Source organism: Gouania willdenowi, chromosome 15 (genome assembly GCF_900634775.1).
Source record: "Gouania willdenowi chromosome 15, fGouWil2.1, whole genome shotgun sequence".
Lineage (NCBI taxonomy): Eukaryota > Metazoa > Chordata > Actinopteri > Blenniiformes > Gobiesocidae > Gouania > Gouania willdenowi.
The window spans coordinates 33839774-33853513 of NC_041058.1; the positions used below are offsets into that span (position 1 = coordinate 33839774).

The window sequence follows — 13740 nt, forward strand, 5'->3', positions numbered from 1 at the left end:
AAAAAAAAAACACACATATCTCAAGATAATTGTACTTCTTTAAGAATCTTCTCAATGAAGCTACATACCCTAGCCCAGAGGTGGGCAAACTTTTTGGCTCAGGGGTCACATGGACTTTTAAAAATTGACAGACGGGTCGGGCCAGCACCCGATGGATACATACATTCTTCTTCTTCTTCTTGTCTAAAGTTAAAATTTATAAAACTTCATAAAAAAATCAACCATATTCGCTACAGATTTACAACTTTCACCCAAATTTAGCCCCAATTCTAAAGAAACATTTGTACATTTAAGGAGAGACAGGTCTGTTAGTAGAGCAGTGATTCTCAACGTGTGTGGTAGAGAATAGAGACATGACAGAATGAAATTTTCAATTTCATGCCAATCTTCTTAAAACTCTTTCTTCATCGACAGTTAAATAAAAAGTATTTGCATGAAAAAACCCTCCAACATAATTTGTTAATAGTGGTTATTAGCATAACTAGCAGCATTTTTGGAGGAAAAGTGACGGTGGATGTTGGATTCCTTTAAAACCGCAACAGTTTCTTTGCAAATAATAAGGCATACAGCCTTTGACCGGACTTCAGTGAAAAGTATTTACTTGTCCATTCATTATTAAACACTCAGCACTCACTGTCGACTCTTCTTTTCTTTGGGCCACTCATTGTTGTAGATGTGTATCGCTGTGTCAGCACCACGGTTTTCCTCCGTCAATCTCCACCTGGCTCCAACACAGCGTATCGCGCCTTGTGAGCCAGGTGTATTCACGCGACACCACGTGATCCCGCAATAAAACATCAACAAACAGCTTACTTTGATTATCCGACGTGGAAAAACCGTTTATCTGGCCTGCTATCCAAGTTTCCACTTCTACCATGAGTAAGTTCTTCTGCCACTTCTTCTTTGTGGGTGTGTTCTGGCGGCGACCAATCTAACTCTGCTTTCTTCCTCATCTTACATTTTCTGTCCATACCTAGTCGGATGTCAGGCATCACAGGACTAAGTCAAAGGAATGCAGTCATAATTATGATATTGTAACGGACTGAGTCCCAATGTAGTTTATTCAACGAGTGTCGTGGTTTCCCATGGCCGTGAAGGCATCATTGTTACGTGCAGCTTTCTCTGCCCATGTTCATCTTTGTTTACATGTGTTCTGCGTGTTGATTGGCTGGGTGGCTGGAAAAGGGCGGGCGTAAGCAGAGAATAGTAGAACATTTGGTTCCCACGGGTGTTGAGATAAATGACGGAATATGGTTCATTTTGTGTTTTAATTGTTTATTTTGGCCGGATGTGGCCCGCGGGTCGTCGTTTGCCCACCTATGCCCTGGTGTATACTGTTCGGATTTTGGATGTGGAAATGCCACCAGGGGGTGCAAAAACCACCAATAATGACAAATGCTAAGGTTTTAAACCGTACCTGTAGTGAATCTTACTCTATCAAAGATCATATATGATAGTAGAGGTTTGGTTAGGTTCTATTCTTTAAAAGTAGCAGCGTTGCTATGAGTAGATTAGCCTCGTTAGCGTCACCATATTTTACTGGCAGCCTGGGGGCCACATACGGCTCTCGGCCTAATTTTATGCGACCCCCAAAGTGAATGTACAAAATGACAGAAAAATACACAAAACAATACATAAAAACAATACAAAGAATTACAACATAATACAGTAAAAGACAAGAAAAACACAGAAAATACTCCAAAAACAGAACAAAACTACTACAACAATGAACAAAAACACACAGAATGACTCAAAATGATATACAAAATCCCAGAAAATGAAAACAAAAGTACACAAAAAGACAAGAAAAACACAAAAGATTACGCTGCAAACCCACAGTACCAATAAACAAGCAAAACAACAACAGAACTACACAAATATTTCTCCTAAAAAAACAAAATTACAACACAAATACACAGTATTTGTGTTGTCATACTGTACAAATACAGTATGAGTCAAAAAACATTTTTTAATCAGAAAAATACACAAAATTGCAACAGAAATGCACAAAAGCACACACAATTATCATAGATACTCTGTGGTTTCCTGTGTTAATGCTCAGATTGGTCATTATTTTAAATACTGACATGAATGTTGATCATGTGGCCCTCCGATCAAACAAACATCAAATAGTCTGGGACACCCGGATGGACTGATCAATAGTTCACGGCTTAAATAGTCTGGACCACTTGGATGGGCTATCCTTCTATCCTATCCTGTTTGTCCTTCTGTTCACTAACCACAAAAAGTGGAAGCAGATGTTCTCCACCTCATTTCTTCCTATAAAAAAGAGGGAGTTTTTCCTTCCCACTGTCGCTTAATGCTAGCTCATGTGGATCTTGTTGGGTTCTTTCTTTCTTACTATGGACTTTATATTTTGTTAAGCACTTTGAGATTACTTTGTTGTAATTTACGTTATATAAATAAAGTTGAATTGAATTGTTGTTGCCCACCTCTGTACTAAAACGTTCACGGTACCTTGCAGCTCTCACCTGAACATAGGCCATGAGCTCCTTGAGGACAGGAGAACGTCTCTTCTCCAGAAGGTTCTTCAGGCTAATGATGAGTGGGACAGTGTTCTCTATGAAGGACTTCTTCTGGACCTGTCAGTCAAACCACGCAACATAGGTAGGTAGTTGTTATTGGGGCCTAAAACATCCCATTTGTACAAACATGTCCATTAGCACAAATAACAGATTGCCTTGGATTCCTTTAATAATCAGGGCTTTACATTAACTTTCTTTGCTCAGCGTTCACAGTGGCTAGTGGTTTCTCAGAGTTCCTAATAGGCCTGGGCAATATATCGAGATTTCTGAAAATTACAATATCGCCTATAACAATATATTTTTATTTCACAAGCCACACTACAAAACTCACTCACACATGCTGTCCTATAGAGGAGAAGAAAAGCCAAAAGTGTCTCATATTGTGCAGCTGTTAATGAGTTAAAAATATTGATATTGTGTATCGCCATTTTGAGAAAAAATATCGGGATATGAATTTTGGTCTATATTTCCCAGCCCTAGTTCCTAGCCACTCAGCATTTTCAATATAGCCACAATTTAGTTATTGGATAATTATGTTTATAATGATTAAAGCTGACTATGTCACGCTAAAGCAGTGGTTCCCAACCTTTTTTATCACAAATTTCTGGCGACCCCAGAAATTATTTTTAATAGTAATACTTTTTGATCATGTTTGTGATCTAGTGTTACAAGATGCACCAGCTCACATATGTTTATACTGTATTTTTCATAACTAGATTTCTATTTGATACCTGTGAGACGAGCTTCTTCTGGGCCACCTGCATCACTGCCTTGGCCATAGTGGCCATGTTTTCCTCCTCTGGTTCCTCTCCTGCAGCGACACCTGCTGGAGCAGATATAGCCTGCAGCTTCATTTCCTTCAAACTCAGGACTTTGAAGGTCTCCGACAAAATTTCAGTGCCATCTGCGTCCAAAGGCAGCTCCTCATCTGCAAAGAAAGCTGAGAGAAAGAAGAGCAAAGATTTAAAGTTGGAAGCTAAGCAGGTCTGGCCCTGGTTAGTAGTTGGATGGAGACCACTGAGAATTCCAGGTGCCACAGTTGGGTGACAGTCACCCCAGTGGTATCTGTCATTGTGTCATTGGGCAAGGCACTTCACCCACATTGCCAAGTATGAATGTAGTGTGTGAGTGAGTGTTGGTGGTGGTCGGAGGGGCCGATGGAGCACTATGGCAGCCTCGCTTCCGTCAGTCTGCCCCAGGGCAGCTGTGGCTACAATAGTAGCTTACCACCACTAAGTGTGAAGTGAAAGAATAATCCCTTAATTCTGTAAAGCGACTTTGAGTGTCCAAAAAAGGCCCATGCCCAGCAGACGGCCAGAGCCGCGCCGAACGGGCAGCCAGCGGGCACCCGCCGGTGGGCCCAGAGCCAGCAGGGACCAGACCCCAGACCAGAAGGATCCGGAACGGAAGCAGCACCAAGAGCAGCGCTCCCAGGGATGGCGACCACACCCATAGTTGCTGAGGGCACCAAGGGGATGCCTTGAGCGCGCCAGATCGCCTTTCCTTGATGCCGCCCACGCGATGAGCCCTAGACATATTTTAACTTTGTCTGATGCTGAGCAACTGAAAAGTCGGAATTTCTCAGGATTACAAAAGTTTTTCTCCATCCAAGTCCCTCCACAATCAGTCTGTAAGTGATGACAAAAAAATACTATTTTACGAACCTTATTTCAACACAATAATCTAAAGTTTGTTTTGATCTCCACTGTAAACTCTCTCTTGTTGACATTGTGGAAAGAGTTTGGTGCATTGCATTGTGGGATGTGGAGTCCTGTAGACAGATACATAGAAGTGTTTTTCCTTCATTCTTACTATGATTTCTTGAGTGTCTTAATAATGATGGGCCCTATTCTCCTGTGTGTATTCCCCCATCCATGTTCCTTACACGCCCACCGAGCGTAAATCCACCCAACGTCTGTGAATGAAGGCGGCCTGAAGGAGGAGGACTGGGCCATGATGTCATTTTTTTGGGACAGTTTGGAAATCACAGAACATGGAGATTTTCCAATGCTTGTAAATGTCATTGAAATCTTTTAATTTGAAAGGCCTTTGTTGTAACAGTTTGATTTGATCAGATTATTGCACTTATTGAGGATCGGCCACATTTTTCAGTTGAAATTATCTTTTTTTCCCCTCATATTGTCGACAGATTAATGTTTGTTTGTGTGGTAAGCCTGATTTTATTAACTTTTATATTCCTGCATTAATAAATGATCAATTATAATCATAATTGCTTAATCGATAATTAATTACAATTATGGTGTAATTAGAATTGTAATTGTACTTTTAAAAATCTATTGTTGTCGTAATGGCAATCAAAATGTAATTAAGTTCAGATAACTGACGTTACCATGGAAATTCTATAAAAATTGTCAATCAAAATTTACAACATAACTGTGGAACCATGTTACGGTTAATTAAAATATGTTTCATATCAAGCTTTCCCACATTTTGCCATTGGAAAAATGGAAATCTAGGGCTATACTGACACAAAAAAGGCTCAGACGCCCACGCCAAAAATATTAAAACCTATATTTTAATTATTAGGAAGCCTAACAAGGTAAATTAGATGAAAGATATTTGTTTTTAGTGTGTTTTACAGCTGATTTAGGACCCGTTAGCATTAGAGATGCTAACAGAAAACTAACACAAGAAGAACAAGAACTTATTAGGTTATTTATTTCAGGCCCAGTAATTATGATTAATTGTAATTGAACTTTAGAAATAGAGAATGTAATTGAAATTTATTTTCTGAGGACAAAAAATTATTGTAATTTAATTGTAATTGGAAAAAAAATGCTGATCACTGTAATCATAATTGAATTGTAATTGAACAAGGGTAACTGAAAACGTAATTGTAACTGGAAAATGTAATTGAGCCCAACCTTGGTGGTCATCATCAGTAAAGTAGCTGTGTGATGTAGAGGTTTGATGAAATAATGTGAGGTTTAGTGTTTGTGATCCTGCTTTATAGGAGACATATCATGCATTTAAATCCTTCCTTTTTACATATAAATCATACAGTTGTGGTCTATATGAAGCGGAACTGCAATGCTTGGGTCTGAGTTCCTCATTATTATAGCTCCACCCCTTATCTGCCCCTTTTCTGATGTGCTTCTGAGAGCAACTCGTTTTGGTGCGGCCTCTTTAAATGCAAATGAGACACTTCAAACCCCGCCCCCTCTACAGGTTGCAGAGGTGACACTTGATTTAACTCCACCCTGTTCGGCCATTTTTGTAGTTTGATAGAAGAGATATGGTTATGTAGCGGCGCATAAACTTTTTATTCAGAGATTATTTACAAAATGTCAACAACAGAAGACTTGTCCATCCAGCCTTACATGTTAAAGCCAGAGTCTGACCCGGTGGAGCGAGATGAAAATGAAGATGATGAACCTGCAGAACCCTAACAAGTGAGCTAACACAAGCACCGAGTTAACGCTAGCGCCAAGCTAACGTCACAAAATGCATTTTAATACAGTCTTTTCGGAGACAAAAACGGCAAAATGAAATGACTAATGAAAACTTTAGACTTAAATTAAATCACGTAGGCCATATCATCAAAAATCTAAAACGAGCACACAGCGCTAACATATGAAGACGGTGCAACTGCTAATGCTAACAAAACAATGACAGGGACGTCTTATCATCACACTTTTTAGCGTTATTTACAGCTTACCGAAGTGCTCTGTTCGTCGTCTCCAAAGATAGAAGGAATTGAACCCTCAATCAGACAAAGTCTTTCGGCAAATCCTTCTTTATACTGGTGGAGGTTGCTGAAGCAGTCATCCTTGAAGTGCTTCGCGCACATAAAAATGACCTTACCCACAGATGTGGTACATTTCTATAAAAAATAAAACTCAACCAGACACTTTGAAAAGGTTCTGAGGCTGGGAGACGGTGTAATGAAGCGTGTGGGTTACTACATCCAACAACCCAACATTTTAACTTATCCTCTCGTAACTTCTGCATCCTGGAGCTTGGATTACAAAATAAAAGCGAGAAATAAAAATGACGGAATGCTCGAAGTGTTGGGCCTGGAGTTGATGTCCTAATTTGGCAGTTCCGCTGCAAATACTGTGACATTATTGTTCAAAAAACGTAATAGAGAATAGAAAAATCGAAACAGAATATAAAGATATCAACGAAGCACCTGAAGAGACTAATTTGAACTTTTCTGTACTTCTAAACAATCTACATATACAACAAAATGCATTTAAGGGCTAAAAAAGTGGATTTAGCATGATATGTCCCCTTTAATGCAGATGTTTACATCCAGTTACAGACACATTGGCTCCCTGAATAATTAGCCGTTTTAAATTTAGAATGTTCTAATGCTTTATGGAGCTGATGTGACCAGAAGCCGGGCATCATTTCTAAATATGTCTGAACCCAGGGTATGCAATTAGGAAAATATTATGTGTTAAAAAAAAAAGGAAAATATTATGCGGGCAATTATAGACCCATAATCTAAAAAAATGGGGGCAATTTTAAAATGATTGGGGGCCATGAAGAAACAAGTTCGGATGAACTACGGCCGGGCCCGCGGAACGGATAGCACGTACCACATTTCCGAGAATTCAGTCAAATGACTCGGTTCCACCGAGTAAAACAAATCAAATCGTGCAACGTAAATTCGTAATCTACGTTGAAATGCCTTTGAAACGATAGAGTATAACACGACTATGTTCTGATAAATTTAGAAATTACCTTTCAAAAAGGTCTCAGAGAGGCTCTTGACATCCACTGATAGAATATCCATGTCAAATTACAGCCCGATTCAATGAGCATTAACAGAGAAGTAGTGATTTTAAAAACATAAGTGGCACATACGGAGTAATGGGCCCCATTCATATATTGGTATGCGTCAATGATTCGGTACCACCAACTGTCACAATATTTGACTCACAAATAAATGAGAAAACAACTTTCATGAAAATTGCTGAAAATAAGGGGGTGGGCCCCTAATCGAGTTGTGCGAGGCAAAATCTCAATCTACGTTGAATTACTTTTCAAAAGATATATCACACAATTATGTTCCCATAAATTAGGGAATTACCAGAAATGGGGCAACGAAACGATGCGTACACATCCATAGATTATACCGACCAAATTTCAGCCCAATCCATTCACGAACAACAGAGGCGTAGTGATTTTAACTAGTGTACACAACAACAAGAACAAAGTGAGTGGCGTTTTGAGTCCAGTAGCCTGGCCTAAACAATAGTTCTATTTCATAATATTTCATGAGATGTCTCACTATAGGATACACACTTCCTGTAGCCCTCAGAAGCACTTTTCTCAATCTGCCAAGCCCTGATTGGCTGGAAAGAAATTTCCATTTGCCGGGGACACTCCCACCCTCTATAAGAGGGAGGGAGGAAAAAAATGTAATTGAATATATCAACACAAGAATCTGCTTCAGCAATGGCAATTACACATTGAAAAAACCTATAATAGCTGACTCAAACAGCAATTATTCATGGACTGCTATTTCATGGTATATATTTGCATATTATTTTAAATACATAATTTATATTTGTGGATGTTATTGTATGTAATTCAGTTTTTCCCTCATTTATAATCAAATTGCTTTGCGGCGTGCACCCTGGAACTCACGTCAAAAGCTTTTTAATTACATCTGGAGTTTAAGCAGTTGTTGTTGTTGGCCAGTGGAAGAAGGTTTATGGGGGCATTCTTTGCTAAACTGAGGGCAAAATGGCCCGTGGCCTTTGTTAATTTACGTCACTGTCTGAACCCTTTCACCATCCACTAATGATACATTTCACAAACCTCTGCATAAACTTCATATTTGTGATCAAACGTTGGACATAGTTTGACCAGCGTGAACAGAAGTCTGAGGTCCGTTAAAGTTTAATTTAACGAGCTGCAGTGGACAGCAAAGGTTAAAATACTTCCAGCAAGTTCCTTTTGTGTTCTTTCTTGAAATTATATGTTAAGGTTTCATTTATTCAGACAACTTTTTGAAGGAAATGTACTTTAATCTCCTGACATGTTTTGTCAGTCAGTCTTCCTCAGAGGCATCTACTGATTGCTTTCATCTGTCCTTATGAGTTCTTTCTCAGCATGACAGTTCAGTCTCAGGCTAAACGACAGATTTTATAGAAATTTCATGCCAATAACAATTACAAAGTCAATTATCTGAACTCAAATAATTGTCATAATTGTAATTAATTACCAATTAAGTGATTACAATTATAATTGACCCCAACCCTGACTGGTTCCTAGTATTCCCAGCATACACGGAGTTTGCGGGGGCATTGCCCCCCCAGTGACAAAAGGTTTTCATTTAAGTTTTCCCAAATTAATTCGAAAAAATATAATTCTTAATATAATGTATATAATATACAAATATTTAAGTGCCAAAAACACAGTGACTAGGAAATGATAAAAATGGCAATACAAAAATTAAAAGGTTCACAAAATAAAATAAAATAAAAAAGTTTTAAAGGACCAGCAGCCGATGACATTTGACCCTCCTGCTTCTCCTGCTTCCTTGTTTGTTTACAACATGGAGGACACTGTACATGCTCCATAGACTCACTAGTCTGTTGTTTGTAGTGATGCACCGAGAAAACAAGCAACGGGAACAGAGAAAGAGCAAACCCTGCGCTCAGTACACGCTTGTCTGGATATAAAGCGGTGGAGCACATGGACATTCAGTGGTGGAGTTACATTGTTAGAGACTTTAAATGCCATAATTTAACTTGTTGGACTTTTAATCCTTTTATTCTGTCCTATTTGTTGTCTGACTTAGTGATTTACAACTGCCAGCATGAGTACTTCCATGTTAAAATGTAACTCCCATACTAAAGCACATGTATTCCAGTGTTGTTTCAAATATCATGTCGAATATCATAAATAATAACTTTACTCTCTACGTTCTTTAAGTTACAGGAGGTGCTGAACATTTCAAGCTGCATTTTGGATTTATTTTGGCAGGTCCATAATACAGCTTTAGAAACTTATGTTACAGAAATGAGAAGTAATAATAATAAAAACAGTTAGATTGGTAAATTTGTTTTCATTCCTTATTTGTGAAACTAAACTTGAGACGGTCTATACAGTATATGATTCCCAGTGATATCACCTCAGTCTGCCACACGGTCGGTTTCAGCCGGATGTGGATCTTTCCGCGTAACCCCAAAAATAAACATCCTCTATTGTTTTGCCACAACTTTCAGTTCCGAAAGCTTGGGTTTCCTGGTCACTATGTGCACACTCATTGCTCACCTAAGACGGTCTGGTTGATCTTGTTGCAGGTGTTGAAGCGCTGTGCGTCAGTGAAGTGCTCCAACAAAAAACGATAGATTCTGAAGCGCTTTTCACGATGGACGTCTCCTTTCAGAGAGAAGCGAACCTCATCTCTACGCAGAATAAAAAAGATCACCCTTAACTTTACAAGCACCGTAACGCTGAGATGTACGTGAGGGGAGGAGCAGCCCTACCTCTGGTTCTGAGGGAACTTGTTGTAGACCTTGTGTTTGGTGTAGGAGTTGAAGTAGAAAATGCACTCAATGAAGTGCTGGCTGAACATCTCAGGGTTTTTCTTCAGCAGCAGGTGAATCAGGCAGTACTCACACAGACTGGCACCAGGAAACACAACAAATACAAATAACAAATGTAAAGATAAATACATTAACATACTAGATTCATATTCAATCATATTCATATTTAGACCTAAAATCTTTTATAAAATTATAGCAACAATAAAATCTCTGTTCAAATGGCAGATAGAAAATGATCCCTGTTACCAGGTTCTGTGGAAATGAGGACGAGGAGAACTTGATGCACTTGTTTTATTTTTGTCCACATGCAACTAAATTGTGGGTCAGTGTACAGTCATGGTTAAGGTCTATAGATATTGTTTTGCAAATCACACCACAGAATATTTTGTTATGTGTTTTTGATGGTAAATGTACACTCTTTGAATATGATTACACCACTGGGTAAAATGTGTATTTTTTAAAGCTAAAACTATACAAAATGTATATATAAAACACTTTAAAAATAGAGTTTATCTTCAGTATATGCTAAAAAACAATTATAGCAACAAATAACAGAATAACTAAGCATGAAAAGAAATTGAATGCTTGCTTACTTGAGTTAGAGATATAGTTATTAGGTGTACTTTCTTAAAGGTGTGCCATTTGTTATGTTATAAATGTTTTGCCAATTGTTTTGTTTATTTATTATTAGTATTTTTGATTTTATTTAATTTTTCATTCTGTTATGTTATTCATTTTTGTTTGCTATGTGCCGGTTTTTTTATTTATATTTCACTTTCCTGTCACAACACAACACTATGTGTGGATGATTGTGGTATAAATGTATGGGGTTGTGGTGGGGGGCGGGGGGCGGGTTGGAAGCCTGTTTTGTTATTTTACTCTGTAAATAAATTCATTTGAAAAAAAAAAAACAAATAAAAGCTCAGTTTACACCACCAGTGCATGACTTGTTTACCAATGAGTCAGTGGCGGCAGGCCAATAGAGGGCGCTAGGGCGGCGCTCCAACACCCACCACGTTAGTTTAAGTAAGAAAAATAATAATAAATTATTATTAATAATGAATTAAAAATACTACTAAACAAATTTATACCTGTATTTCGATAATCAGAATAAATATTATATAGATCAGCGTTTTGCAAATGCGGGTATGTGTACCCCTAGGGGTACGTGATGGCACTACAGAGAAAGGAAAATTATCAATCGAAAGCATTAAAAATAAGGGGTTTTATATAATTTATTGTTAGTAAAAAATGATAATCATACTAAAAATTACCAGCAACTCACAAAACGACAAAAACGACAAAAAAAAAAAAAAAAAAAAAAGAAAATAAGAGAAAAATACAAAAGACCACTGCGAAATACAGAAAAATAACAGAAACATGCAAAACAACATTAGAAACAAACAGTGTTGGGAACGTTACTTTAAAAAAGTAATTAGTTATAGTTACTTACTACTTGTTCCAAAAAGTAACTGAGTTAGTAATCAAATTACTCTATAATAAAAGTAACTCATTACCAAGTAAAGTAACTATTGGCGTTACTGTAGAAAAAAAAAAAAAGTTGCTCTATGTCAAAAAATTCAGATTTTTCAGATGCGTGTGTCGTGAGGTGCTTCATTAAATTTGAGTTGCTTACAACGGATGTTGACAAAGTCTTCTCTCCTGGATATAATGAACACTTCACATGTACGTTCTTGTCTTTGACCATAATTAATATAAAGTAGTGCTTGTATCGCCACCTTAAAAATGACAACTTTTCATCAGATTGCTCCACGCTCACCATCTCTGCTGCTTCATCAAATCTGTAGTGTGTGTGTGTGTGTGTGTGTATGTGTGTGTGTCGCACAGTGTAAAAACACTGGCTCTGATTGGCTACCATGAAACATGATGCCGCCTTAGCCAATCATAATCTCTCACCTTGTTTTTAACCCACCTCCTCACTACAGCTGTGTATGAAGCCATGGATGCTTTCGAATAAAAGTTTATTCAATCAATACATGTAACACACCGCATTTAACGTTCAGTAACGATAACGGCATTGTAACGGCATAAAAAGTAATTAGTTAGATTACCCCATTACTGAAAAAAAAAAAACGCCGTTACCTAACGCTGTTATTTTAAACGCCGTTATTCCAAACACAGGAAACAACCAGATGACACCAAAAAAAATAAAAAATAAACCACAGAATAGTTTAAATAATACCAACAACACAAAAAGACAACAAAACACAAAATAAGAGACAAAGATACTGAATAAGAAGAAGAACAGGGAAATAAAAATAAAACACACAAAATGCTCTGATTAGAACATGTACTGAAAGGTCACATCAGGTGGGAGATGACCGTGAATGAAGCCCTAAATACCGTTTCATTCCACTCATTTAAAATGTATGTTATCACTCATTCATTCCATTATTATGATCTAAAGTATTTTTTTTCACAAAATTCTGAGCAAAATATTCTCGTCGAACAAAGGGAGTACTTGGATTCAAAAGCTAGAGTAAAGGGGTACTTAAGCCAAAAAAGTTTGAGAACCACTGATATAGATGATGAGTAAAGTTGTTTGGTTCATCTGTGTCTGATTGGTGACGTGTTTCCATTAATCTTTACCATTCACTCTTGTTAAAAGTTGTACATGTGCACTAAATCCTCTTCAATACAAGCTAATGTAATGTAAACACAACTTCCCGCCATGGGAGGGGCTGACGTCACAGTGGTCCGTCATTTAGTGTCTGATTGAAAATTAAAAGTTCACCTTCCTCTTGTGTTAGCTTTCTGTTAGCATCTCTAATGCTAATGGGTCCTAAATCAGCTGTAAAACACACTGAAAACAAATATCTATCATCTAATTTACCTTGTTAGGCTTCCTAATAAATGACACTATAGGTTTTAATATTTTCTTTGTTGGCGTCTGAGCCTTTTTGTGTCAGTATAGCCCTTGATTTCCATTTTTTTTTTTTTTTTAAATTGGTGAAATGCGGGAAAGCTTGATATGAAACACATTTTAATAATTGTTAACATATGTGTAGAATTGCACAAAGAACTGTAACATGGTTCCCCAGTTTTGCATTAAATACTAATTGACATTTTTTAATAAAATTTTCTAGGCAATTACAATTACAAAGTTAATTATTTAAACTCAATTACAATTCAATTCAAAAATTACAACAACAATTAAAATTGCACTATGACTATAAGTAACTATCAATTATGCAATTACAAATATCATTGACCCCAACCCTGGTTCATTTACCACTTCTTTTGTCACCCCAAGTTAAATTAACAAAAACTAAATAATACAAAATCTGAAAAACAAAATAAATAAATACATTTTAAGAAGTATAATAATCCTGACACACACACACACACTCCATTGTATACAGTATACTACATTTGTTATTGCTTGTTTATGGGTTCTGTAGCAATAAATGTGGTTAGTTTGAAAGCAATTCTGTAGCTGCAATTTTCTTTAATTATTTGTTCAAAGCTGCACAAATTCTGTTTTTGGTGTATGTCTATTTTGGAGAAAAATGCACCAGCCGCCACTGCAATGAATGCAGTTGCTTTTGTTACAGCTAGTAAGATGAATTACTGGGACTCGGATGTTAAGTGATCGTGGAAAATGGACGGAAAAATACAAAATTAACTTCCTGAAACACAAATGT

General features: G+C 37.3%; 1 protein-coding gene across 3 annotated transcripts in view; it reads right to left on the reverse strand.

Annotated features, from left to right (window-relative positions):
* Window positions 1-13740, reverse strand: part of ncapd3 (non-SMC condensin II complex, subunit D3) — an 84286-nt gene that overhangs the window by 9852 nt on the left and 60694 nt on the right. For all 3 annotated transcript variants that reach the window (XM_028468601.1, XM_028468600.1, XM_028468602.1), the window contains exons 25-28: window positions 10016-10153; window positions 9801-9934; window positions 3278-3486; window positions 2493-2603 (exon numbers count right to left, since the gene is read on the reverse strand). In XM_028468601.1, coding sequence (XP_028324402.1) covers window positions 2493-2603; window positions 3278-3486; window positions 9801-9934; window positions 10016-10153 — 592 coding nt within the window. The remainder of the gene's footprint in view (window positions 1-2492; window positions 2604-3277; window positions 3487-9800; window positions 9935-10015; window positions 10154-13740) is intronic.